General features: G+C 46.9%; 1 protein-coding gene across 1 annotated transcript in view; it reads right to left on the bottom strand.

Moving 5' to 3' along the window:
- Positions 1–26,873, bottom strand: part of nmnat3 (nicotinamide nucleotide adenylyltransferase 3) — a 105,681-nt gene that overhangs the window by 62,715 nt on the left and 16,093 nt on the right. The window contains exon 3 of the mRNA XM_085990519.1: positions 10,784–10,967. Within this exon, the coding sequence (XP_085846645.1) occupies positions 10,784–10,967 (184 nt within the window). The remainder of the gene's footprint in view (positions 1–10,783; positions 10,968–26,873) is intronic.

A 26,873-nucleotide genomic window follows, 5' to 3' on the forward strand; every position in this document is an offset into this window, starting at 1 on the left:
CTCGCCAACCTGGAGCAGGTGCTCACTAGATTGAAGGAATATGGGCTCCGAGCTAATCGCCACAAATGCGAGTTTTTCCAGAAGCAGATCTCGTATTGTGGCCACGTTATTGATGAAGAGGGGTTACATAAGTCCCCTGAAAAGATTGAGGCAGTAGTCAAGGCTCCAGCACCGGAAAATGTGTCACAACCGAGGTCGTTCCGCGGGCTGGTGAACTACTATCATAAGTTCTTGCCGAATTTGTCTACAGTACTACACCCACTGAACACCCTACTGCAAACGGGGGTACCATGGAAGTGGAATGACGAATGTAAACGAGCTTTCCAGAAGTGCAAAGAATTGATCACATCAAAAGAGGTGTTGGCTCATTTCAACCCAACACTAGCAATTCGGCTGGCGTGTGATGCATCACCCTATGGCATTGGAGCGGTGCTGTCGCACAAATTCCCGGACGGCTCAGAGAGGACAGTAGCCTTTGCGTCTCGGTCACTAACCTCAGCCGAGCATAACTACGCCCAGATTGACAGGGAGGCCCTCAGCCTAGAGTGGGGAGTGAAAAAGTTCAACAACTATCTGCACGGGCAGAAGTTCACCTTGCTGACTGACCACCAACCACTTGTCTCCATCTTTAATCCAAAGAAGGGCATTCCGGTGATGATTGCGCAACGGCTACAAAGATGGTCCCTTTATCTAGGGGCGAACCAATATGAAATGGAGTATAAGGGCACGAAACAGCATGGAAACGCTGATGGGCTATCACGCCTGCCACTGCCTACTGCGGAGGAAGGACCAGCAGTGGACCCTGTCGAAAAATTTTATTCGACTATAATTGAACGCTTGCCAGTAACTAACGCTGATATAGAGAAGGAGACCCGAAATGACCCGACACTGTCTCGGGTATATGACTTGACGGTGAAGGGATGGCCAACTCATGGCGACTCACTGTTGCCAGCATTCTCAACCAGAAGAGAACAGCTGTCAGTATGCCAGGGGACCTTGATGTGTGGATCCTGAGTGGTAATTCCACCCAAGTTAAGGGAGAGAGTGCTCAATGAGCTTCACGAAGGCCATCTGGGAGGGGTGAAAATGAAAAGCCTTGCTAGGGCTTATGTGTGGTGGCCGGGGATCGATCAGCAAATAGAGGACCTGACAAAGAGCTGCTCAGGATGCCAGAAGGTCCAAAATGCACCACCACATGCCCCTCTACACCCATGGGAGTGGCCCTCCTCTCCATGGCAACGGGAGCATATTGATTTTGCTGGTCCATTCATGGACTCAATGTTTTTAATAGCCGTGGATGCGCACTCGAAATGGCCTGAGGTGATCAAAATGTCCTCCACCACCATGGAGAAAACGATTGCAGTCCTACGGACCATATTTGCCAGGAACGGCTTGCCAGAGCAGATTTGCTCTGATAACGGACCACAGTTTGTGTCCGAAGAGTTTCGAAGATTTATGAAAAGGAATGGGGTAAGGCATTACACATCCGCCCCGTATCATCCAACCACAAATGGATTGGCTGAGAGGTTCGTAAAAACCTTTAAAAAAGCATTAAGGGCCATGTGCGATAACGACATTCCACTGCAGCATAAGGTGGACAATTTCCTGTTAGCCTACAGAAATGCGACACGCGCAGTCACCAACCAGACCCCAGCCATGATGTTCTTTAACCGAAGGTTGAGATCTCGTCTGGATTTGCTCAGACCAAATGTACGAAGAGATGTTGAGAATAAGCAATTCCAGCACATCAGTGAGAAGCCGACAAGGAGCTTCAATGTAGGGCAACCAGTCTTGGCCCGCGACTACCGAACAGAGAAATGGCAACCAGGAACGATATGCACACGGCAGGGGCCACTAATGTACACAGTGGATGTTGGGGAGAACATTGTGAGACGCCATGTCGACCAGATCCTAGAGTCACAGGAACGAGTCAACCCATGTCTCGAGTACCTGGTGATGAACCCGACATACAGGTAGCATCTACCCCAGAAACAGTAGCATCAGAAGCTGATGAACCAACCGATGACAGGGGGCCAGAATCGCCTCCGCACCAAGAGCAAGACACTCAGGAAAGGCGCTATCCAGAAAGGATCAGGAAGCCGCCCCAAAGACTGAATTTATAAATGGACTATTTTCAGTTAATGTTGCATGTTAAAAGTGTTAATTGTAATTAGTTGATAATTAATTGTTAAATGAATGTTATGGTACTGTTAATCTAAAAAGGGGAGGAATTGTAGTGTATGTACCTTTAAGGGGAGAACTACTTTTTACAGCTCCTGTATACTGTAGTACCGGCAGTGACCACACCTGTATATAAACCCTGAGTAGGGATCTGTACAGTTAGTTTTAGAGTAACCCTCATCCAGTAAACACCTGTTGATTGTTCCCTGCAGTCTCTTGTCTAGTTATTGAAGGACACACAACATCAAGATACATGGATCTAACAGGATTTGTCCTGCTTTTTGTGGACAGGACATACCTGGGCAGTTTTCCACATTGTCGGATAGATGCCGGTGTAGTAGCTGTACTGGAACAGCTTGGCTAGAGGCGCGGCTAGTTCTGGAGCACAAGTCTTCAGCACGATTGCCAGGATTTTGTCAGGGCCCATAGCCTTTGCTGTATCCAGTATGCTCAGCCATTTCTTGATAACATGTGGCGTGAATCAAATTGGCTGAAGACTGGTGGCGACTTCAGGAGGAGGCTGATATGGATCATCCACCCGGCACTTCTGGCTGAAGATGGTTGCAAACACTTCAGCCTTGTCTTTTGCACTCACGTGCTGGGCTCCACCATTATTGAGGATGGGGACATTCATGGAGCCTCCTCCTCCAGTTAGTTGTTGTTTAATGGTACACCAGCATTCACGGCTGGATGTGGCCATGCGGTTACAGATTGTGGTGGAATGCAATTCTGCTGATGGCCCACAGCACCTCATTGATGCCCAGTTTTGAGCTGCTAGATTTGTTCTGAATCTGTTCCATTTAGCACGGTGATAGTTGTTGTCTCCGTGTATAATAAGACACAGACTGCAGGAGAACGGTACAACAGGTGTTTACTCAACGTGGCTCACACGGGAACTGATCTGTACAGATTGCTACTCAGTGCTATATACAGGTGTGGTCACTGCCGGTACTGCAGTATACATGAGCTGTAAAAGATAGTTCCCCCCTTAAAGGTATATACATTACAATTCCTCCCCTTTTAGATTAACAGTACCATAACACTCATTTAACAATTAAATATCAAACTAATTGCAATTAACACTTTTAACATGCAACATTAGCTGAAAATAGTCTATTTATATATTCAGTCTTTGGGGAGGCTTCCTGATCCTTTCTGGATAGCGCCTTTCCCGAGTGTCTTGCTCTTGGTGCGGAGGCGATTCTGGCCCCCTGTCGTCGGTTGGTTCATCAGCTTCCGATGCTACTGTTTCTGGGGTAGATGCGACCTGTACGTCGGGTTCATCACCAGGTACGTATGGGCAAGGCATGGGATTGACTTGTTCCTGTGACTCTAGGATCTGGTCAGCATGGCGTCTCACGATGCTCTCCCCAACGTCCACTGTGTACATTAGTGGGCCCTGCCGTGTGCATATCGTTCCTGGCTGCCATTTCTCTGTTCGGTAGTCGCGGGCCAAGACTGGTTGCCCTACATTGAAGCTCCTTGTTGGCTTCTCATGGATGTGCTGGAATTGCTTACTCTCAACATCTCTTCATATGTTTGATCTGAGCAAATCCAGGCGAGATCTTAACCTTCGGTTAAAGAACATCATGGCTGGGGCCTGGTTGGTGACTGCATGTGTCGCATTCCGGTAGGCGAACAGGAAATTGTCCACCTTGTGCTGCAGCGGAATGCTGTCATTGTACATAGCCTTTATTGCCTTCTTAAAGGTTTGTACGAACCTCTCAGCCAATCCATTTGTGGCTGGATGATACGGGGCGGATGTGTAATGCTTTACCCCATTCTTTTTCAAGAACCTCCTGAACTCTTCGGACACAAACTGTGGTCCGTTATCAGAGCAAATCTGTTCTGGCAAGCCATTCCTGGCAAAAATGGTCCGTAGGACTGCAATAGTTTTCTCCGTGGTGGTGGAGGACATTTTGATGACCTCAGGCCATTTCGAGAGCGCATTCACGGCTATTAAAAACATTGAGCCCATGAATGGACCAGCAAAATCAATATGCACCCGTTGCCATGGAGATGAGGGCCACTCCCATGGGTGTAGAGGGGCCTGTGGTGGTGCATTTTGGACTTTCTGGCATCCTGAGCAACTCTTGGTCAGGTCCTCGATTTGTTTATCGATTCCCGGCCACCACACATAAGCCCTGGCTAGGCTTTTCATTTTTACCCCTCCCAGATGACCCTCATGAAGCTCATTGAGCACTCTATCCCTTAACTTGGGTGGAGTTACCACTCGGGATCCACACATCAAGGTCCCCCGGCACACTGACAGCTGTTCTCTCCTTGTCGAGAATGCTGGCAACAGTGAGTCACCATGTGCTGGCCATCCCTTCACCGTCAAATCATATACCCGAGACAGTGTCGGGTCATTTCGGGTTTCTTTTCGATACAAGCGTTAGTTACCAGTAGGTATTCAACTATAGTCGAATGGAATATTTCGACAGTATCCACTGCTGGTGCTTCCTCCGCAGTAGGCAGTGGCAGGCGTGATAGCCCATCAGCATTTCCATGCTGTTTCGTGCCCTTATATTCAATCTCATAGTGGTGCGCCCCTAGAAAAGTGACCATCTTTGTAGTCGTTGCGCAGTCATCACCGGAGCGCCCTTCTTCGGAATAAAAATGGAGACAAGAGGCCGGTGATCAGTCAGCAAGGTGAATTTCTGCCCGTGCAGATAGTGGTTGAACTCCCCACACTAAGCTGAGGGGCTCCCTGTCAATCTGGGCGTAGTTACGCTCGGCTGAGGTTAGTGATCGTGACGCAAAGGCTATTGGCCTCTGTGAGCCGTCCGAGAATTTGTGTGACAGCACCGCTCCAATGCCGTAGGGTGACGCATCACATGCCAACCGAATTGGTAATGCTGGGTTGTAATGGGCCAATAGCTCTTTCGATGTGATTAGTGTTTTGCTCTTCTGGAAAGCTCGTGTACATTCGTCACTCCACTTCCATGGCACCCCAGTTTGCAGTAGGGTGTTTAGTGGGTGTAGTATTGTAGACAAATTTGGCAAGAACTTATGGTAGTAGTTTACCAGCCTGAGGAACGACCTCAGTTGTGACACATTTTCCGGTGCTGGAGCCTTGACTACTGCCTCAATCTTCTCTGGGGACTTATGTAACCCCTCTTTATCGATGACGTGGCCACAATACGAGATCTGTTTTCTAAAAAACTCACATTTGGGGCGGTTCGCTCGGAGCCCATATTCCTGCAATCAAGTGAGCACCTGCTCCAGGTTGGCAAGGTGATCACTGTCATTTTCGCCCATGACCAGGATGTCGTCCAAATAACACTGGGTCCCTGGGATCCCTTGCAGGACTTGTTCCATTGCCCTCTGCCAAATAGCCGGAGCTGATGCTACCCCGAATACCAGCCGGTTGTATTGGTAGAGACCTTTATGGGTGTTGATTGTGAGGTATTTTTTTGATGCTTCTTCTACCTCCATCTGCAGATACGCCTGGGCCAGATAAATCTTAGTGAAGTGTTTCCCTCCAGATAGCGAGGCGAAAATATCTTCAATCTCCGGAAGTGAATATTGTACGGTGTGAAGGACCGGGTTCACTGTTACCTTAAAGTCCCCACGGATGCGAACCTTCCTTGGTTCCCCAGGCGTGCTGCTCAATGACTTTTTCATCACAGGGACGATGGGTGTAGCCCACTCGCTCCAGTCTACCTTGGACAGTACACCTGAACGTTCCAGACTCTCCAGCTCTGCTTCGACGGTTGGGCGGATCGCATAAGGTACTGGTCTGGCCTTAAAAAATTTTGGCCTTGCGTTTTCTTCAATTTTAATCATCGCTGTCATGCCTTTTAGTGTTCCGAGTCCCTGCTGGAACACTTCTTTCGCGTCAGTTAGGATCTTTGACAGTCGCCCAGGTGTGACGTCGTCATCCTTTTTGTCAGCCACAGTCAGTGCCTGTATGGAATGCCAATCCAGTTGTATTTTCCGGATCCATTCACGTCCCAGTAATGGTGGTCCTCCATCTTGCAATACATACAGGTCTAGTTTTGGTGTTTCCTTACCGTTATATATAACGGTCACCCTTATTTTTCCTTTGGGGTAGACTTTTTGCCCCGTGCGCGTCTTCAAAATAATTTTTGTGTCTCTCAAGGGTATGTGTGAGAATAGCCGCTCGTAGTCCCGTCGGATTATGACTGTTAGGGCTGATCCGGTGTCCAATTCCATCTTTACCTGGACTCCTGCTATCTTGAGAGTGACCCAAATGGTTCGGTGATCCTCCGTTGTGATCACATTATGTAGTTTCAGACAACTCAGTTCCCTGCTTTCGGAGTCATTATCACTCTTTTGTTCGTCTGAACTATTCTCCGTCATCTTATGTACCTTCTTGTACTTTTCTTTGGTAGGTTTCTTATTGCTGGTTTTCTTTCCCGACCTGCAGACTCATGCTATGTGTCCTACTTTTCCACACTGTCTGCACACTTTGTCTTTGAACCAGCAATCATTCTGGTCGTGTGTTGTTCTGCCGCAGCGATAGCACTTCTCTGTTCCATATGACATTTCGTTTGTGCCATATTCTTGCGGTCTCTGTTGTATCTCTGTAGCGCCCCGTGCTGCTGCTTCATATGATACCGCAATGCTGAAAACCTTTTCCAGCGTAAGGTCCTTTTCAGATAAAAGCCGTTTCTGGGTTCCTTCACTTTGAAGCCCACACACAAACTTGTCCCTTAAGGTATCTGCCAGTCCCGCTCCAAACTGGCAGTGTTTCGATAGTTTGTGCAGTTCTGTTAAATAATCAGCATTGCTTTCACCCTTATGCTGGTTCCGTTTGTGAAACTTGAATCTTTCTGCTATCAGCAGCGGTGTGGGGTTTAAATGTTCCTGTAGTATCGTTACTATGTCTTCAAAACTCTTTTCCATTGGCTTCATTGGGGTTACTAGATTTCTTAATAAACCATACGTCTTTGCACCCATTAAATTTAACAATACCGACGCTTTCTTGTCATCTGACACCTCATTTGCCTTGCAGTATACCTCTATTCGTTCGACATATGTAGTCCAATCTTCGACTTCATTGTCAAATGCGGTGATACTGCCACTCTTCGGCATTTTGGGTGTGGTTTAAAATGGCGTCTCCCAATGGCTTAAAATGGCGTCTCCCGCGCTTTCCTTCCTCCCCCGCTGCTGCCAACGCCGCTCCCGACGGTTCTCATGGCAATGGCGCGCCCTGTAGGTTTCATGCACTTCTCCTGCGCTGCTTCCAACGCCGCTCTCGGCAGTCCTCGTGGCAATGGCGGCGCCTCGTGGGTTTCTGCGCGTCTCTCTCTCCCTCTCTTCGACGCTGCTCGGCCCCTGAACACTGGCTGCGCCCTGTGCGCTCTGCCCTCTCCCTCTCCCCCGTCGACGCTGCTCGGCCCTTTGCTATGCCGCTCGGTCGGGCTCTAGCCCGCCGCTGTCCGGGAAGGGTCTGCGCACTACCTGTTGCCAGCCCATTTCGCTGGACCACCTCGACTGGAAAGCCAAGCCTGGCTCTCGACAGCCTCCCCCGCAATTCTCGAGTCTCTGCTGGATGACTGAGCGGTTGCCCGTGGTCGACGCCCGAGTCTCTGGCCTTGACCTCCAATCCACTGATCTCCAGGAACAAATCCCCGGGAGGTGATGTAGAGTTGCAGGTAGGTTCGAACTTGCCTCGTCGCCAATGTTGTGTCCGTGTATAATGAGACACAGACTGCAGGAGAACGGTACAACAGGTGTTTACTCAACGTGGCTCACACGGGATCTGATCTGTACAGATTACTACTCAGTGCTATATACAGGTGTGGTCACTGCCGGTACTGCAGTATACATGAGCTGTAAAAGATGGTTCCCCCCTTAAAGGTATGGCACTACCACCGTGCTAAATGGAACAGATTTAGAACAGATCTAGCAGCTCAAAACTGGAGACTGGTCAAGAAGGTAAGAGCCCATGGGATCCAGGGTGACTTGGCACATTGGATCCAAAACTGGCTTAGTGGCAGAAGGCAGAGAGTGATGGTCGAAGGTTGTTTTTGTGACTGGGAGCCTGTGTCTAGTGGGGTACCGCAGGGATCGGTGCTGGGTCCCTTGCTGTTTGTGGTCTACATTAATGATTTGGATGTGAATGTAAAAGGTATGATCAGTAAGTTCGCAGATGACACGAAAATTGGTGGGGTGGTAAATAGCGAGGAGGGTAGCCTCAGACTGCAGGACGATATAGATGGGTTGGTCAGATGGGCGGAACAGTGGCTAATGGAATTTAACCCTGAAAAGTGTGAGGTGATGCATTTTGGAGGGACTAACAAGGCAAGGGAATACACAATGAATGGTAAGACCCTAGGAAAGACAGAGGATCAGAGGGACCTTGGTGTGCATGTACATAGATCCCTGAAGGCAGCAGAACAGGTGGATAAGGTGGTTAAAAAGGCATATGGGATACTTGCCTTCATTAGCCGAGGCATAGAATATAAGAGCAGGGAGGTTATGATGGAGCTGTACAAAACGCTGGTTAGGCCACAACTGGAATACTGTGTGTAGTTCTGGTCGCCACACTATAGGGAGGATGTGATTGCTTTGGAGAGGGTGCAGAGGAGATTCACCAGGATGTTACCTGGGCTGGAGCGCTTCAGCTATGAAGAAAGACTGGACAGGCTGGGGTTGTATTCCTCGGAGCAGAGAAGGCTGAGGGGGGACCTGATTGAGGTGTACAAAATTATGAGGGGCATAGATAGGGTAGATAGAAAGGAACTTTTTCCCTTAGTAGGGGGGTCAATAACAAGGGGGCATAGATTCAAGGTAAGGGGCAGGAGGTTTAGAGGGGATTTGAGGAAGAACTTTTTCACCCAGCGGGTGGTTGGAATCTGGAACTCACTGCCTGAAAGGGTGGTAGAGGCAGGAACCCTCACAACATTCAAGAAGCATTTGGATGAGCACTTGAAATGCCATAGCATACAAGGCTACGGACCAAATGCTGGAAAATGGGATTAGATTAGACAGGGCCTGATGGCCGGCGCGGACGCGATGGGCCTCTTTCTGTGCTGTATAACTCTATGACTCTAACACGATGGAGGGCGTCCTCAGTGTGAAGACAGGACTTCGTCTCCACAATGACTGTGCAGTGGTCACTGCTACTAATACTGTCATGGACAGAAGCATCTGCAACAGGTAGATTGGTGAGGACGAGGTCAAGTAGGTTTTTCCCTCACCACCTGTCGCTGGCCCAGACATGTCCTTGAGGACTCAGCCAGTAGTGGTGCTACCGAATCACTCTTGGTGATAAACATTGAAGTTCCCGCATCCAGAGTAAATTCTGTGCCCTTGCTACTCTCAGTGCTTCTTCCAGGTGGTGTTCAACATGGCGGAGTGAGTGAGGTGGTAATCAGGAGGAGGTTTCCTTGCCCATGCTTGACCTGAAGCCATGAGACAATGTTGAGGACTCCCAGGGCCACTCCTTCCCGACTGTATACCACTGTGCCGCCACCTCTGGTGGGTCTGTCCTGCCGGTGGGAGAGGACATACCCAGGGATGGTGATAGTGATGGAGGAGTTTGGGACATTGGCTGAAAGGTATGATTCAGTGAGTATGACTATCTTAGGCTGTTGCTTGACTAGTCTGTAGGACAGCTCTCCCAATTTTAGCACAAGTCCCCAGATGTTGGTGAGGAGAACTTTGCAAGGTTGACTGGGCTCGGTGTGCCGTTGCCGTGTCCGTAGCCGGTACCGAGGTCAAGATCAATCATCTGGTTTCATTCTTATTATTTTCTTTCGTAGCAGTTTGTATAACTGAGTGGCTGAGTAGGCCATTTCAGAGAGCAGTTAAGAGTCAACCACATTACTGTAGGTCCAGAGTCACACATGGGCCAGCAGTTTTCTTTCCCTAAAGGACATTAGTGAACGAGATGGGTTTTTAACAACAATCCGATAGTTTCATGATTACCATTACTAATATTAGTTTTTTATTCCAGATTTATTTAATTAACTGAATTTAAATTCCCCAGCTGCCGTGGTGGGATTTGAACTACATATCTCATTAGTCCAAGTCTACTAGATTACTAGTCCAGTGACATTATCACGATGCTACTGTTTCCATCTAGCACTAGGGGGCATAGTCTCAGCATAAGGGGTTGGCCATTTAAGACTGAGATGAGACATTTCTTCAGTCAGAGGGTTGTGAATCTTTGGAATTCTCTGCCCCAGAGGGCTGTGGATGCTGAAGCGTTGAGTATATTCAAGGCGGAGATAGATAGATTTTTGGACTCTAGGGGAATCGAGGGATATAGAGATCGGGCGGGAAAGCGGAGTTGAGGTCAAAGATCAGCCATGATCTTACTGAATGGTGGTGCAGGCTCGAGGGGCCGTATGGCCTACTCCTGCTCCTAATTCTTATGTTCATAAAACATATGCTGGAAACTGGAACTGCTAATTATTGTGAAGTTACTGGCCAATTCAATTAAATTGTTTATGTTTGTGAAAATCAGCTGCCACCCTCTGAGATCTCTGTGATCCATCAATTTCCTAATCTATTTTGCTGTAGATTGATCAGTAATGCAACCTGTAAACTGAAAGCACACCATGAATCCAAAGTGGATTAGAGCAGCAATGTCTTTTGTTTGTGTCAGATGAGCTGTGCGCTTTACCTCAGCACCGTCACAGTCTCCGCCCATTGTTCCTGCTGACTCTCCCAAGGTTCCTCGGTAATCCAGTCCGAGGTCTCCAGAGCACGCTGAACCATAGCAACACGGTGCTTTGCTCCCACCAATCCTTTCTTCCCATATCTGTCGTTAACCGGGGAAATGATGCCCTTGATAACTTTATACAGTCCTACGATAAAATTAAATACAATAATTTGAATCTGAGCTACATTTTGAATTCGTCCCCAAAATTCAGCATCAGTTGGCTTTTAGTTGATTAATTCTGTGAATATGCTTTACAATAAGAGATACGTTTTCATATTTTTCTTTCGCTCCTCTCATCCATCTCTGTCACAGTGAGAATGAGAAAAAAAATATTATTTGCTGCAAATTTAATATTTTTGAAGGACCTGTGGGAAAACTTGTAGAACAAACTGCAGCTTTGTGAGATGTAAATCAGAAATGTGATGTAAGTGCTAACTATGAGAATTAGATAATATATCATTTGCGATCTCCCCCACCACGCTTGGCTGTCTCCATGCAATACACCTTTTCTTGACCAAGAGGACAGGCGAATGACTACAAATGTCGCTCTATTACCAGCTGCCCAAGTGTGACTCGGGGGGACTTGTCTGTTCACTCCCCTAACAACCTCCACTCCGCATTTCCACTGGTAAATTGGATGAGATTAAAGACTTGCTTTACAGGGAATGGGGCGACAGACTGATGCACCAGCACCAACACAGCTTGACATGTTCATGCAGCAAGCCCCTGATAGCACCACTATGGCACCTTTAAAAATCTGCCCCAATAAGCACTGTTTATTTTCCTTCATAACACATAAGAATGTGCACCCAAATGGGCCAAGGAACCAAACATACTCAAATTTATCCAATTCAACTAAACTAAACCTTTTTAATTCAAAATACAAATAAACCGCAGCTGTATTTGTGTGAGATTCCATAGATGTTCAACTGCAATACTGAAAACAATGTCTGCTCCGATTCAACTTTACAGTAACCATCATATGTAAGGCTTGAAACATAGCATTCTTAATTAATGGCAAAAAGGACATGTCCAGAGATTATACTGCATGATTTATTCATCCTGTGCAGAAATCAAACTGTCAAATATGAGGGAAGAAGTCCATTAGCATCGCAAGTTTCTTTTTTCCTAGGATTTATCTTTCAACAGGAGCCTGCAGGTTAGTTTGAATAGCCCAATGCACGAGACGCTTCTTCATTGCTGTATTGCAGAAAAAGGCTCCAGGCTGTCTAGTGTTGGTAGAAATAAAACGAGAAAAAAAATCTAAGTGCTGCAAGTGTGAAACAAACTCAGAAAATGCTGGAAATACACAGCAGTCTGCACCTATAAAGAAAAAAGACCAGTTAATGTTTTGGATATTTGTTGTTTATTTTCTCTCCACCCTTTTTATCCAACCCTACCAGAATAAATGCTTATCTTTCAGTTTTCAGTTCTGACAAAGATATGAATCATCTGCATGTTTCTTATCTTTATAGACATTCACTAACATTTACAGCATTTTCTGCTTTTGTGAAATACGGGTGGCTGGATCATAGAGGAGTCATTATCATCCACCACTGCATTCACTGGCCTAACTAGTGCTGCAGTCTAGGAGCCAGACAGCTCCTCACTACTGACCACCTGGTCGTGAACTGCCCACTTTAGCAAAATAATTCATTAAAATTGTTCGGCAAGTGTTCAGGGCTGGAAAGCATCAATGGAATTTAATGCAAATGTAATTTATTCCTCTGGCTCCCCATCAGTATTCTGCAAAGTGTCATGCCACTGGCATAAAGTGATGCCCGCTTTATGGCAGCAGTTGGTGATGGTCTGTTGAGAGACCTCGGATTTTTGCAGTAGCAAGAAGTTCCACCACAATATTGTGTCACTCAGTTCACATTGAAGACTACCAGGTAGTGCTTGATGTGTCATTTTGCCTTCGAGTTTCTGATCATGCCCATATTGCAAGTTTGCACATTTGAGGCTCTATCAGATGGCAGAAAAAGGGGATGCATGCTGGGCAGGCTAGTCCTCTCATGAAGGATTCTTAGGGATTTTCAAGGAAAAAGGGAGGGAGCGTCAATAATACCCTGCTATGGAACCATTCATGGGGGCCTTGGGGAAATCTGCCCCGAATGCAATAATAAATCACAAAAAGAATTCAACCCTCTTCTGCAGGCATCTTGCCACCCAAGACTGAGGACATCCATGGTTCCTACATTACAACAGTGACTACACTTCAAAAAGTACTTTGTTGGCTGTAAAGTGCTTTGGGACGTCCGGTGGTCGTGAAAGGCGCTATATAAATGCAAGATTTTATTTTCTTGTTTGTGTCATCATGCACAGAAAGCACCCCAGACTGGAAACATGTTGGCTTTTTTTGCTGTGACCTTGTTGCTGCCATCTATGTTTGCACACTGTAAAACAGTCGCTCTCATTATTTTCCTTCCCATTTCTACACATTTCTCCGACGAAGTGCACGATCTCATCAGGCAGCGAACACTAAAACACGTCTGTTTCACTGGCTTTAAAAATGGCTGACAGTTCATATTCTGAGGAAGCAGAAGAATCCTCTTCCGTCACCCATCCAGAACAGCTGGGGCCACATCACCTGTTTCAGCACTTTGGGACATCCTGAAGTCATGAAAGGCGCTATATAAATGCAAGTCTTTAATTTTTTTACTCCTGGCTGAAGTCATTGTACGCGAAACTGCAGCTGAAATTCTCTCCTGGCTATGAAACTTTGGGTGCCCCAGTAACTTTTGAACTATAGATAACAAAACTATGGATGTTTTGAAGGGCAATGGTGATCTTATTTGGAGATCATTGTTAGGTGACACAGTATGCAAGCTTATGAATGCAGTCATTGGGGGAGAAATTCGGTATCGCCCCATTTGGGGCGCAATTATCGGCCGGGCGCAAAGTTTAGTGCCTGGCACTAATTATCACCTGACTGCAAACTTGGCTTCTATTGCCCCCGAAGGTGATTTGAGCGCTAAAGCAGGTGCTACATGTTAGATCCGTGATTCTGAGAGTATGATGTTTTTCAATAACCACACGGATGCTGTAACTTAACAATAAACAGGTATTTACTGGAGGAGGGTAGTCTCAAGACTGGGGGTACAGAGGCATGCGCAAAGCTGAAATACAGGTGTGGTCACTGCCGGTACTACAGTATACAGGAGCTGTAAAAGTAGTTCTGTCTTAAAGGTACATACACTATAATTCCTCCCCTTTTAGATTAGTAGTACCCCTAATATTCAAATAACAATTAACACTTTAACATGTACATTAAACAACAATAGTCCATTTATAGATTCAGTCTTTGGGGCGGCTTCCTCACCCTTTCGGGATAGCGCATTTCCTGAGGTTCTTGTTCTTGGTGCAGAGGCGATTCTGGCCCCTTTTCATCAGGTAGTTCATCGGGTTCCACTGCTACTGGTTCTGAGGTAGATGCTACCGGTATGTCGGGTTCATCCCCAGGTACTCGAGACATGGGGTTGACTCATTCCTGTGACGCTAAGATCTGATCGACGTGGCGTCTCACAATGTTCTCCCCGACATCCACTGTGTACATTAATGGCCCCTGCCTTGTGCATATCGTTCCGGATTGCCATTTCTCTGTTCGACAGTCACGGGCCAAGACTGGTTGTCCTACATTGAAGCTCCTTGTCGGCTTCTCATTGATATGCTGGAATTGTTTGTCCTCAACATTTCTTCGCACATTTGGTCTGAGCAAGTCCAGACGAGATCTCAACCTTCGGTTAAAGAACATCATGGCCGGGGTCTGGTTGGTAACTGCATGTGTCGCGTTTCGGTAGGCTAATAAGAAATTGTCCACCTTATGCTGTAGTGGAATTTCATCGTCGCACATGGCCTTTATCGCCTTCTTAAAGGTTTGTACGAACCTCTCAGCCAATCCATTTGTGGCTGGATGATACGGGGCGGATGTGTAATGCCTTACCCCATTCCTTCTCATAAATTTTCGAAACTCTTCGGACACAAACTGTGGTCCATTATCAGAGCAAATCTGCTCTGGCAAACCGTTTCTGGCAAATATGGTCCGTAGGACTGCAATCGTTTTCTCTGTAGTGGTTGAGGACATTTTTATCACCTCAGGCCACTTCGAATGAGCATCCACTGCTATTAAGAACATTGAGTCCATGAATGGACCAGCAAAATCAATATGCACCCGTTGCCATGGAGAGGAGGGCCACTCCCATGGGTGTAGAGGGGCATGTGGTGGTGCATTTTGGACCTTCTGGCATCCTGAGCAGCGCTTAGTTAGGTCTTCGATTTGTTGATCGATTCCCGGCCACCACACATAAGCCCTAGCAAGGCTTTTCATTTTCACTCCCCCCAGATGACCTTCATGTAGCTCATTTAGCACTCTCTCCCTTAACTTGGGTGGAATCACCGCTCTGGATCCACACATCACTGTCCCCTGGCATGCTGACAGCTGTTCTCTTCTGGATGAGAATGCTGGCAACAGTGAGTCGCCATGTGTTGGCTATCCCCTCACCGTCAAATCATATACCCGAGACAGCGTCGGATCATTGCGGGTCTCCTTCTCTATATCCGCGTTCGTTACTGGCAATCGTTCAATTATTGAGGAATAAAATATCTCGATAGGGTCCACTGCTGGTGCTTCCTCCACAGTAGGCAGTGGCAGGCGCGATAGCCCATCAGCGTTCCCATGCTGTTTCGTGCCTTTATATTCTATTTCATATTGATTCGTCCCTAGAAACAGGGACCATCTTTGTAACCGTTGTGCAGTCATCACTGGAACGCCCTTCTTAGGATTAAAGATGGAGACAAGTGGTTGGTGGTCAGTCAGCAAGGTGAACTTCTGCCCATGCAGATAGTGGTTGAATTTTTTTACTCCCCATACTAGGCTGAGGGTCTCCCTGTCAATCTGGGCGTAGTTGCGCTTGGCTGAGGTTAGTGACCGAGACGCAAAGGCTACTGGCCTCTCCAACCCGTCTGGGAATTTGTGCGACAGCACCGCTCCAATACCATAGGGTGATGCATCACATGCCAAACAAATTGGTAGTGCTGGGTTGAAATGGGCCAACACCTCTTTGATGTGATCAATTCTTTACACTTCTGAAAAGCTCGTCTACGTTCGTCATTCCACTTCCATGCTACCCCTGTTTGCAGTAGGGTGTTCAGTGGGTGTAATACCGTGGACAAATTTGGTAAGAACTTGTGGTAGTAGTTTACCAGCCCGAGGAACGACCTCAGTTGCGACACATTTTCCGGTGCTGGAGCCTTGACTACTGCCTCAATCTTTTCAGGGGACTTATGTAACCCCTCTTCATCGATGACGTGGCCACAATACGAGATCCGTTTCTGGAAAAACTCGCACTTGTGCCGATTTGCTCGTAGCCCATACTCCTTTAATCTGGTGAGCACCTTCTCCAAGTTGGAGAGGTGATCACTGTCATTTTTGCCCGTGACCAGGATGTCATCCAAATAGCACTGGGGCCCTGGAATCCCTTGCAGGACTTGATCCATTGACCTCTGCCAGATAGCCGGAGCCGAGGCTACCCCGAACACCAGCCGGTTGTATTGATAGAGACCTTTATGAGTGTTAATCATAAGGTATTGTTTCGAAGCTTCTTCTACCTCCATTTGCAAGTACGCCTGGGCTAGTTCAATTTTGGTGAAGCGTTTACCTCCAGATAGTGAGGCGAAAATATCCTCAATTCATGGAAGCGGATATTGTACCGTGTGAAGGACTGGGTTCACTGTCACCTTAAAATCCCCACAGATGCGGACCGTCTTTGGTTCCCCAGGCGTATTACTCAACGACCTCTTCATTACAGGAACGATGGGTGTAGCCCACTCGCTCCAGTCCACTTTGGACAGTACTCCTGAACATTCCAACCCTTCCAGCTCTGCTTCGACAGCTGGTCTGATTGCATAAGGCACTGGTCTGGCCTTAAGAAACTTTGGGCTTGCATTTTCCTCTATTTTAATCATTGCTGTTATGCCTTTTAGTGTTCCGAGTCCCTCCTGGAACACTTCTTTTACGTCAGTTAGCATTTTTGACAGTCGTGCAGGTGTGACGTCGTCATCCTTTTTGGCCTCAACCTTCAGTGCCTGTATGGAATGCCAATCTAATTGTATCTTCCGGATCCATTCATGTCCTAGCAGTAGTGGTCCTCCATCTGGCAATACATATATATCCATTTTAGGTATTTCCTGGCCTTTATATATCACTTTCACCCTTATTTTTCCTTTGGGGTAGACTTTTTGCCCCGTGTACATCTTCAAGACAATCTCTGTAGCTTTCAAGGGTATATGTGAAAATAGCCGCTTGTAGTCCCTTTGGTTTATGACTGTTAGGGCTGATCCTGTGTCCAATTCCATTTTCACTTGGACTCCGTCTATCTTGAGTGTAACCCAGATAGACTGGTGATCCTCCATTTTGGTTACCTTATGTAGTTTCAGACAACCCAGCTCCTTGCTTCTGGAGCCCATGGTCAGGGACAGGACGGTGTGACTACGAGTGAGGCAGGTACAGGGATCCAGGAGGTAGAGCTGGAGGAGCCGCAGCCCTTGCTCTTGTCCAACAGGTTCGAGGTTCTTACTCCCTGTGGGGACAGGAGCAGGGACTGCAGGGAGGATGAGCAACCTGGCCATAGCACCGTGGAACAGGGGGCCATTCAAGAGGGGGGAGTAAATAGAAATGTTGTAGTGGTAGGGGATAGTATTATTAGGGGGATAGATAGAGTTCTCTGCAGCCGAGAGCGAGAGTCCCGAAGGCTGTGTTGCCTACCCGGTGCCAGGGTTAAGGACATCTCCTCTGGGCTGGAAAGAAACTTGCAGTGGGAGGGGGTGGATCCAGTTGTCGTGGTCCATGTTGGTACAAACGACGTAGATAGGACTAAGAAGCCGGTTCTGTTAAACGAGTATGAGCAGCTAGGGGTCAAATTAAAAAACAGAACCTCAAGGTACTGAGCCATGAGCGAATTTGGCTAGGACAAATAAAATTAGAGAGTTAAATGCGTGGCTCAAAGACTGGTGTGGGAGAAATGGGTTTTGCTTCCTGGGACACTGGCACCAGTACTGGGGCAGGAGGGAGCTGTTCCGTTGGGACGGGCTTCACTTGGCCAGTGCTGGGACTAGAGTCCTGGCGGATCATATAACTAGGGCTGTAGAGAGGGCTTTAAACTAACTAGTGGGGGGGAGGTTCCTAGAGAGCAAATAATAAAAATGACAACAGAGAAGGTCATAGACTTAGGTAGCAGTGGGGAAATTAAAAACCAGAGCGTGTCAGGAAGGGGCAGAAGGTATGGAGTAAAAGGTAAAGTAAAAAAAAGGGCAAAAGCAGGAACTAAGTGTCACAAAACATATTTGAAAGTTCTCTATCTGAATACACGTAGCATTCGTAACAAAACAGATGAGTTAATGGCACAAATAACAACATATGGGTATGATCTTGTGGCCATTACAGAAACATGGCTGCAGGGTGACAATGCCTGGGAATTAAACATACCAGGTTATTTAACGATCAGGAAGGACAGGCAGGAAGGAAGGGGAGGCGGGTGGCTCTGTTAATAAAGGAAGGAATCACTGTAGTACAGAGAAATGATATTGGGTCAAAAGATCAGGATAATGAAAGAGTTTGGGTGGAGATAAGGAATAATAAGGGGAAAAAAACACTAGTGGGCGTAGTCTATAGGCCTCTGAACAGTTGCAACTCTGTTGGACGGAGTATCAATCAGGAAATAGTTGAGGCTTGTAATAAGGGAACATCTATAATTATGGGGGATTTTAACTATCATATTAATTGGACAAATCAAATTGGGCAGGGCTGCCTTGAGGATGAGTTCATTGAGTGTATTAGGGATGGGTTTCTTGAGCAATATGTAACTGAACCGACCAGGGGGCAAGCAACCTTAGATCTGGTCCTGTGTAATGAGACAGGATTAATTATAAATGTCCTAGTAAAGGATCCCCTTGGAATGAGTGACCATAACATGGTTGAATTCCATATTCAATTAGAGGCTGAGAAGGTTGGATCTCAAACAAGCGTGCTAAGCTTGAATAAAGGAGACTATGAAGGTATGAGAGTGGAATTGAGTAGAGTGGATTGGGAAAATAGATTAACGGGTAAGACGATACATGATCAGTGGTGTACATTTAAGGAGTTATTTTACAACTTCCAAAAAATATATATTCCACTGAGAAGAAAAGGGTGTAAAAGAAAAGACAGCCATCCGTGGCTAAGTAAAGAAATTAAGGATAGTATTCGACTAAAAACAAGGGCATATAAGGTAGCCAAATCTAGTGGGAGGATAGAGGATTGGGAAAACTTTAAAAGACAGCAAAAAATAACAAAAAGATTGATTAAGAAAGGGAAGATAGATTATGAAAGTAAATTAGCAAAAAATATAAAAACAGATAGTAAGAGTTTTTATAGTTATATAAAAAGAAAAAGGGTGGCTAAAGTAAATGTTGGTCCCTTAGAGGATGAGACCGGGAAATTAATCGTGGGAAATATGGAGATGGCAAAAACACTGAATGAATATTTTGTATCAGTCTTTACAGTAGAGGACACTAAGAATATCCCAACACTGGACAAACAGGGGGCTATAGGGGGGGAGGAGCTAAACACGATCAAAATCACTAAGGAAGTAGTACTCGGTAAAATAATGGGACTCAAGGCGGATCAATCACCTGGACCTGATGGCTTACATCCTAGGGTCTTGAGGGAAGTGGCGGTAGGGATTGTGGATGCATTAGTAATAATTTTCCAAAACTCCCTGGACTTGGCAATGGTCCCGGCAGACTGGAAAACTGCTAATGTAACACCCTTATTTAAAAAGGGCAGTAGACAGAAGGCTGGAAACTATAGACCGGTTAGCCTAACATCTGTGGTAGGTAAAATTTTGGAGTCCATTATTAAGGAGACAGTAACAGGACATTTGGATAATCATAATTTAATAGGACAAAGTCAGCATGGTTTTATGAAGGGGAAGTCATGTTTGACAAATTTGCTGGAGTTCTTTGAGGAAGTAACATATAGGGTGGATAAAGGGGAACCAGTGGACGTAGTGTATTTAGACTTCCAAAAGGCATTTGACAAGGTGCCACACAAAAGATTATTGCTTAAGATAAAAAATCACGGGATTGGGGGTAATATTCTGGCATGTATAGAGGATTGGCTATCTAACAGAAGGCAGAGAGTTGGGATAAATGGTTCATTCTCAGACTGGCAATCAGTAACTAGTGGTGTTCCGCAGGGGTCAGTGCTGGGTCCCCAACTCTTTACAATCTATATTAACGATTTGGAGGAGGGGACCGAGTGTAACATATCAAAGTTTGCAGATGATACTGAGATGGAAGGGAAAGTAGTGAGTGAGGAGGACATAAAAAACCTGCAAGGGGACATAGACAGGCTAAGTAAGTGGGCAGAGATTTGGCAGATAGAATACAATACTGGAAAGTGTGAGCTTATGCACTTTGGCAGGAAAAATCGTAGAGCAAGTTATTATCTTAATGGCAAGAAACTGGAAAGTACTGAAGTACAAAGGGATCTGGGGGTCCTGGTGCACGAAACTCAAAAGGTTAGTATGCAGGTGCAGCAAGTGATTAAGAAGGCCAATGGAATGTTGGCTTTCATTGCTAGGGGGATAGAATATAAAAATAGGGAGGTATTGCTTCAGTTGTACAAGGTATTGGTGAGACCGCACCTGGAATACTGCATACAGTTTTGGTGTCCATACTTAAGAAAAGACATACTTGCCCTCGAGTCAGTACAAAGAAGGTTCACTCGGTTAATCCCGGGGATGAGGGGATGGACATATGAGGAGAGGTTGAGTAGATTGGGACTCTACTCATTGGAGTTCAGAAGAATGAGAGGCGATCTTATTGAAACATATAAGATTGTGAAGGGGTTGGATCGGGTGGATGCAGGGAGGATGTTCCCGATGATGGGTGAAACTAGAACTAGGGGGCATAGTCTTAGAATAAGGGGCTGCTCTTTCAAAACTGAGATGAGGAGGAACTACTTCACTCAGAGGGTGGTAGGTCCATGGAATATGCTGCCCCAAAAAGCTGTAGAAGCTACATCATTACATAAATTTAAAACAGAAATAGACAGTTTCCTAGAAGTAAAGAGAATTAAGGGTTACGGGGATCGGGCAGGAATTTGGACATGAGTCTAGGTTCGGATCGGTCATGGCCCTGTGGGTAGCGGAGCAGGCCCAGGGGCCGTGTAGCCTGATCCTGCTCCTATTTCGTGTGTCTAATTCTGTTAGATTCAGGAGATGGTTCTGTGATAGTAGATTGGCGGTTAGGATCAGATCAGCCATGATCTTATTGAATGGCGGAGCAGGCTCAAGTGGCCGATTGGCCTACTCCTGCTCCTATTTCTTATGTTCTTATGTGTCACTTTTCTGTTCGTCTGAACCACTGTCCATCACCTGGTGTACCTTTTTGTACTTCTCCTGTGGAGATTTCTTACTGTTGGTTTTCTTCCCAGACCTGCAGACTCTTGTTATGTGTCCTGCTTTTCCACACTGTCTGCACACTTGGTCCTTGAACCAACAATCCTTCTGGTCATGTGTTGTTCTGCCGCAGCGATAGCACTTCCCTGTTCCATAGGACATTTCATTGGTGCCATATTCTTGCGGTCTCCGTTGTATCTCTGCAGCGCCCCTTGCGGCTGCTTCGTGTGATACTGCCATACTGAAAGCCTTGTCCAGCGTAAGATCCTTTTCTGATAGAAGCCTTTTCTGGGTTCCTTCACTTTGTAGCCCACACACAAACTTGTCCCTTAACGTATCTGCTAGTCCCGCTCCAAACTGGCAGTGTTTCGATAGCTTGCGCAGTTCCGTTAGGTACTCAGCATTGCTTTCGTCTTTGTGCTGGTTCCTTTTATGGAACTTAAATCGTTCTGCTATCAGCGGCGGTGTGGGGTTTAAGTGGTCCTGTAGGATTTCTACTATGCTTTCGAAATTCTTGTTCACTGGCTTCTCTGGGGTTATTAGATTTCACAGTAACCCATAAGTTTTTGCACCCATGGAATTTAACAAAACCAGTGCTTTCCTAGCATCTGGCACTTCATTCGCCCTGCAGTACACCTCAATACGTTCCACATATGTCGCCCAATCTTCGACTTCATTGTCGAACGTAGAGATACTGCCACTCTTCGGCATCCCTGGGTGTGATTTACTGTCAAAAATGGCGTCTCCCGCGCTTCCCCTTCTTCTCCGCTGGCACAAAATGGCATCTCCCGCGCTTTCCTTCCTTCCCGCGCTCGCCCTTCTTCTCCGCTGCGGCTTCTAAAAATGGCGTCTCCCGCGCTCTTCCTTCTTCTCCCCGTGGACACTGTTCAGCCCTTGAGCCCTGGCTTTGCTCTGCACGTTCTTTTTTTTTTCTCGACGCCGCTCGGTCCTGTACCCGGCTGTTGCTTTACCCTCTCTCTCTCCGTTTTTTTTTTCTCTCGACGCCGCTCGGTTTTCAACCCCCGGCTGCGCCCTGTGCGCTTCACCCTCTGTCTTACCCCGTCGACGCTGCTCGGCTTTCTCTCCGCCGTCGGTCGGCTCCAGCCGCCGCTGTCCGGGAAGGGTCTGCGCTGGACCTGTCGTCAGTCACTTGCTGATCGTCGTGGCTGGGGAACCAAGCCCGGCTCTCCACAGCCTCCCCTGCGATGTTCACTCTCTGCCGGACGACTGGGCGGTTGCTCGTGGTCGACGCCCGTGTTCCTGGCCTCGACTTTCTTACACCGCCCTCCCGGAGCGAATCCTCGAAGGGAAATGCAGAGTTGCAGGTAGATTCGAATCGACACTCGTCGCCACTGTTAGATCCGTGATTCTGAGAGTATGATGTTTTTCAATAACCACACGGATGCTGTAACTTAACAATCAACAGGTATTTACTGGAGTAGGGTAGTCTCAAGACTGGGGGTACAGAGGCATGCGCAAGGCTTATATACAGGTGTGGTCACTGCCGGTACTACAGTATACAGGAGGTGTAAAAGTAGTTCTGTCTTAAAAGGTACATACACTACACTACACACCTCTCTTAAGATGTTAACACCGAGGAGCGAGGCACTACCTCAGAGCGCTGAAGCTCATGTGATGTCAGTCAGCAATGGAACACAGACACACTGGCGCCGACCAGTTCTTAAAGGGGAGGGTGGATCTTGATCTCCATCCACACCTTGCTCATTGCAGCCTTGACTCTCAGCCTGGAAAGACCTGTACATAAATTCTGCTGGAAAGAACAATGGAGAGACCCAGGGAAAGAGCTCAGAGTGCAGCCCCCATAGTCTCTTCTAAATTGATGCAAGGAAGGTCAAATCAAAATGAACCTGCAAAGTGCTGCTCAGAACCCAAAACTCCTTCACACAGCGTTGAATCTCTCCAGAAGTCTCTCTCTCTCTCTCTCTCTCAGAATGCGTGGTGCAAAAATGTCACCGACAAAAAAAGGCAGGAAGCGGCTGCCTTTAAATTGCGCTCCCTCAGTCCCTTCCTGACTACAAAACGTTCCCCTCTACCTGTCGTTGCTAGCGGCAGGCAGAAAGTCAGGGGGCGCGACTCAATATCCAGTCCGGGGTGCTACCGGGACGTTGCACGCTCGACTGACGTCACGATCTGCGGGCACAGGAGGTCGTGGCGGTAGTGTTTAGCGCCGCCGCAAAATGTCTGGTCAATTCCGTGAGCGGCGCAAACATCGCCGCACCCGGGAACTAGTTGCTTTGCGCCCCGCTAACGGGAGGCGCTAATAAACCGAATTTTTCCCCCATTATCTTTAATGCCATTGAAAATAAGCCATGTCTTACAAGAGTTGGTTGGGTGCATATTGTGTCAGTATTAGAGGTGGAAGAAGCCACAGCCTTTTGCTATACCTTCAGTTCACTTGTGTTAACTGTATTTTCTTCTCGCTGCAGTAAGCTGAAAGTATGGAAGCAAAGGCTTGCTGCACATGAATCAGTAAAAAAAACTCAGTTTAAGGACTCTATGAACTCAAACACTTCTGTTATTTTGATTTCAGGGAATAGCTTGAAGTATTGGCTAAAGTTAAATAATGTTTTTTTTTTTTATTCGCTCATGGGATGTGGGCGTCACTGGCAAGGCCAGCATTTATTGCCCATCCCTAATGCCCTTGAGAAGGTGGTGGTGAGCCGCCTTCTTCAACCGCTGCAGTCCGTGTGGTGAAGGTACTCCCACAGTGCTGTTAGGGAGAGTTTTCCAGGATTTTGACCTAGCGACGATAAAGGAATGGCGATATACTTCCAAGTCAGAATGGTGTGTGACTTGGAGGTGGTGGTGTTCCCATGCACCTGCTGCCCTTGTCCTTCTAGGTGGAAGAGATCGCGGGTTTGGGAGGTGCTGCCGAAGAAGCCTTGGTGAGTTGCTGCAGTGCATCTTGTAGATGGTACACACTGCAGCCATGGTACGCCAGTGGTGGAGGGAGTGAATGTTTAAGATGGTAGAGGGGGTGCCAATCAAGCAGGCTGTTTTGTCCTGGGTGGTGTTGAGCTTCTTGAGTGCTGTTGGAGCTGCACTCATCCAGGCAAGTGGAGAGCATTCCATCACACTCCTTACTTGTGCCTTGTAGATGGTGGAAAGGCTTTGGGGAGTCAGGAAGTGAGACACTCATCGCAGAATACCAAGCCTCTGACCTGCTCTTGTTGCCACAGTATTTATGTGGCTGGTCCAGTTAAGTTTCTGGTCAATTGTGAACCCCAGGATGTTGATGGTGGGGGATTTGGTGATGATAATGCCGTTGAATGTCAAGGGGCGGTGGTTAGACTCTCGCTTGTTGGGCATAGTCATTGCTTGGCACTTGTGTGGTGCGAATGTTACCTGCCACTTATCAGCCCAAGCCTGAACATCGTCCAGGTCTTGTTGCATGCGGGCATGGACTGCTTCATTATCTGTGGAGTTGTGAATGGGGCTGAACCCTGTGTACTGCTCTTTATCAGCTGATTTATTTTGCTTTGTATAACTTTTATGTCTTACAATAAATATATACTTTATAGTTTAGCCTGAAATATACTCTGTCAGCATGTTGTTGCCAGGAGTGATCAGGAGAGTCGGGTGGGTATGTTAAATGCCCGTGCGATTTGAGAAAAGGGTAACTGTTAATCCTGCAGCATGCTAATCCATTTGCTTAACCCATGAGGTGTGTCATTGTCAATATATAGGAGGCTCGGGCTTGCCTGTGGAAAGTGCGAGCATGAAGAAAGAATGTTGGGGAAGTCTCATTTTTAACAGTATGACATTCACTCATTACTGGGCTTGAAGTCTTCTGTACCAAGTTGTCTAAACTTCTTTCTCAGCTAGGAGCAGGATTCCCACCAGCAACTTTGTACGGATAATTGTCGAACCAATGCAGCAACAACTTGTCCCGAGCCATAAAGTCAGTAGTGATGCGGCTGGTATATAGGCTTTATATTGCCAGCTCCTTGCAGTTCTTGTGTTCGGATATGCTCTTCATTTGTGTGCAGCGTTGAAAGAGAGAAAGTGCTGATGCCAAGTTATTCTGCAACCTCATGCTTTTTTTACTTCTTTTTCCCCATCTGCCACAGTATGCAGAGCCTCAATTTTCATTGGCAAAGTTCTACACACCAGCTTGGCCTTTGATGCCGTCTCTCATCAAGGCCATGTATCACATATGTGAGGAGCAGATGGCGCTTTGGCTGAAATATTTTGTCTCAGATAAATTGCTGCAAAGCACAACTAAAGAATGCGTGTGCTCCTCCGGGCTGCGCAAGAATAGCGTGGGCCACTGCTGCTTCGAGTCCCCCTCATCCCACCCCACCTCTGCTGCGCCAGCCCGGAGCTGGCAAGCTGCATTGTTTGGCGCCCGCCGCATATATATTAATGAGGCAGGCCCTCAAAATGGACTGAGCGTTCCACTGGCACTATCGGGTCGGGTGGCCAGCACCCTCCACCAGTCAACCACCCAATATATTTAAATCTACTCCATGGTGTGCACCTGGCTTAGTTGTCCGCAGCCAATCACGGCAAGTAATACTGCCTCTCCTCCTGTGGCCATTTATACAATTCCTTTAGTGTAACGAAGTGTTCCAAGTGCTTTACTGGAGGAATAGTGGACAACAAGCAGGAAGTAGGGGCTGCATCTGATCCTGCAGTCAAAGAGGTATGTTTTGGGGGCACTTTTGAAGGTGTTGGAGAGGTAACAAGGCAAAGTGGTTTAGGAAAAGAGCTCCCTTCTATATGCTGCCTCTTGCAGATATTATCCACAAAGATGTAGTCAACTTCCCTATGTATGCCGATGACACCCACATTTACATCTTTTCCATCACCCTCCAATCCATCCCTATTACTATGCTGTCTGACTAATAAGCTAGAACTTTCTCTAGGTCAACATTGATAAGACCAAAGCCATCCTGTTTGGTCCTGATCAGAAACTGCATCTGAGCTACCAGTTCCATTGACTTCCTGGTTGCTCACTGGCAATGCGTGAAGATTGTGAAGGGGTTGGATCGGGTGGATGCGGGGAGGATGTTCCCGATGATGGGTGAAACTAGAACTAGGGGGCATAGTCTTAGAATAAGGGGCTGCTCTTTCAAAACTGAGATGAGGAGGAACTACTTCACTCAGAGGGTGGTAGGTCCATGGAATATGCTGCCCCAAAAAGCTGTAGAAGCTACATCATTACATAAATTTAAAACAGAAATAGACAGTTTCCTAGAAGTAAAGGGAATTAAGGGTTACGGGGAGCGGGCAGGAATTTGGACATGAGTCTAGGTTCGGATCGGACATGGCCCTGTGGGTAGCGGAGCGGGCCCAGGGGCCATGTAGCCTGATCCTGCTCCTATTTCGTGTGTCTAATTCTGTTAGATTCAGGAGATGGTTCTGTGATAGTAGATTGGCGGTTAGGATCAGATCAGCCATGATCTTATTGAATGGCGGAGCAGGCTCGAGGGGCCGATTGGCCTACTCCTGCTCCTATTTCTTATGTTCTTATGTTCTTAATGCACACACTTAGTAAATTGCTCGATTCTGAACTGGGCTTCAAATCCCACCAAAAGCAAAATTGCCTATTTCTAGTTTTGAAAAAGAGTCTGAACACGAAGCATCAA

This window comes from Somniosus microcephalus, chromosome 6 (genome assembly GCF_052327205.1).
Source record: "Somniosus microcephalus isolate GS21.2 chromosome 6, FLI_Smic_1.0, whole genome shotgun sequence".
Lineage (NCBI taxonomy): Eukaryota > Metazoa > Chordata > Chondrichthyes > Squaliformes > Somniosidae > Somniosus > Somniosus microcephalus.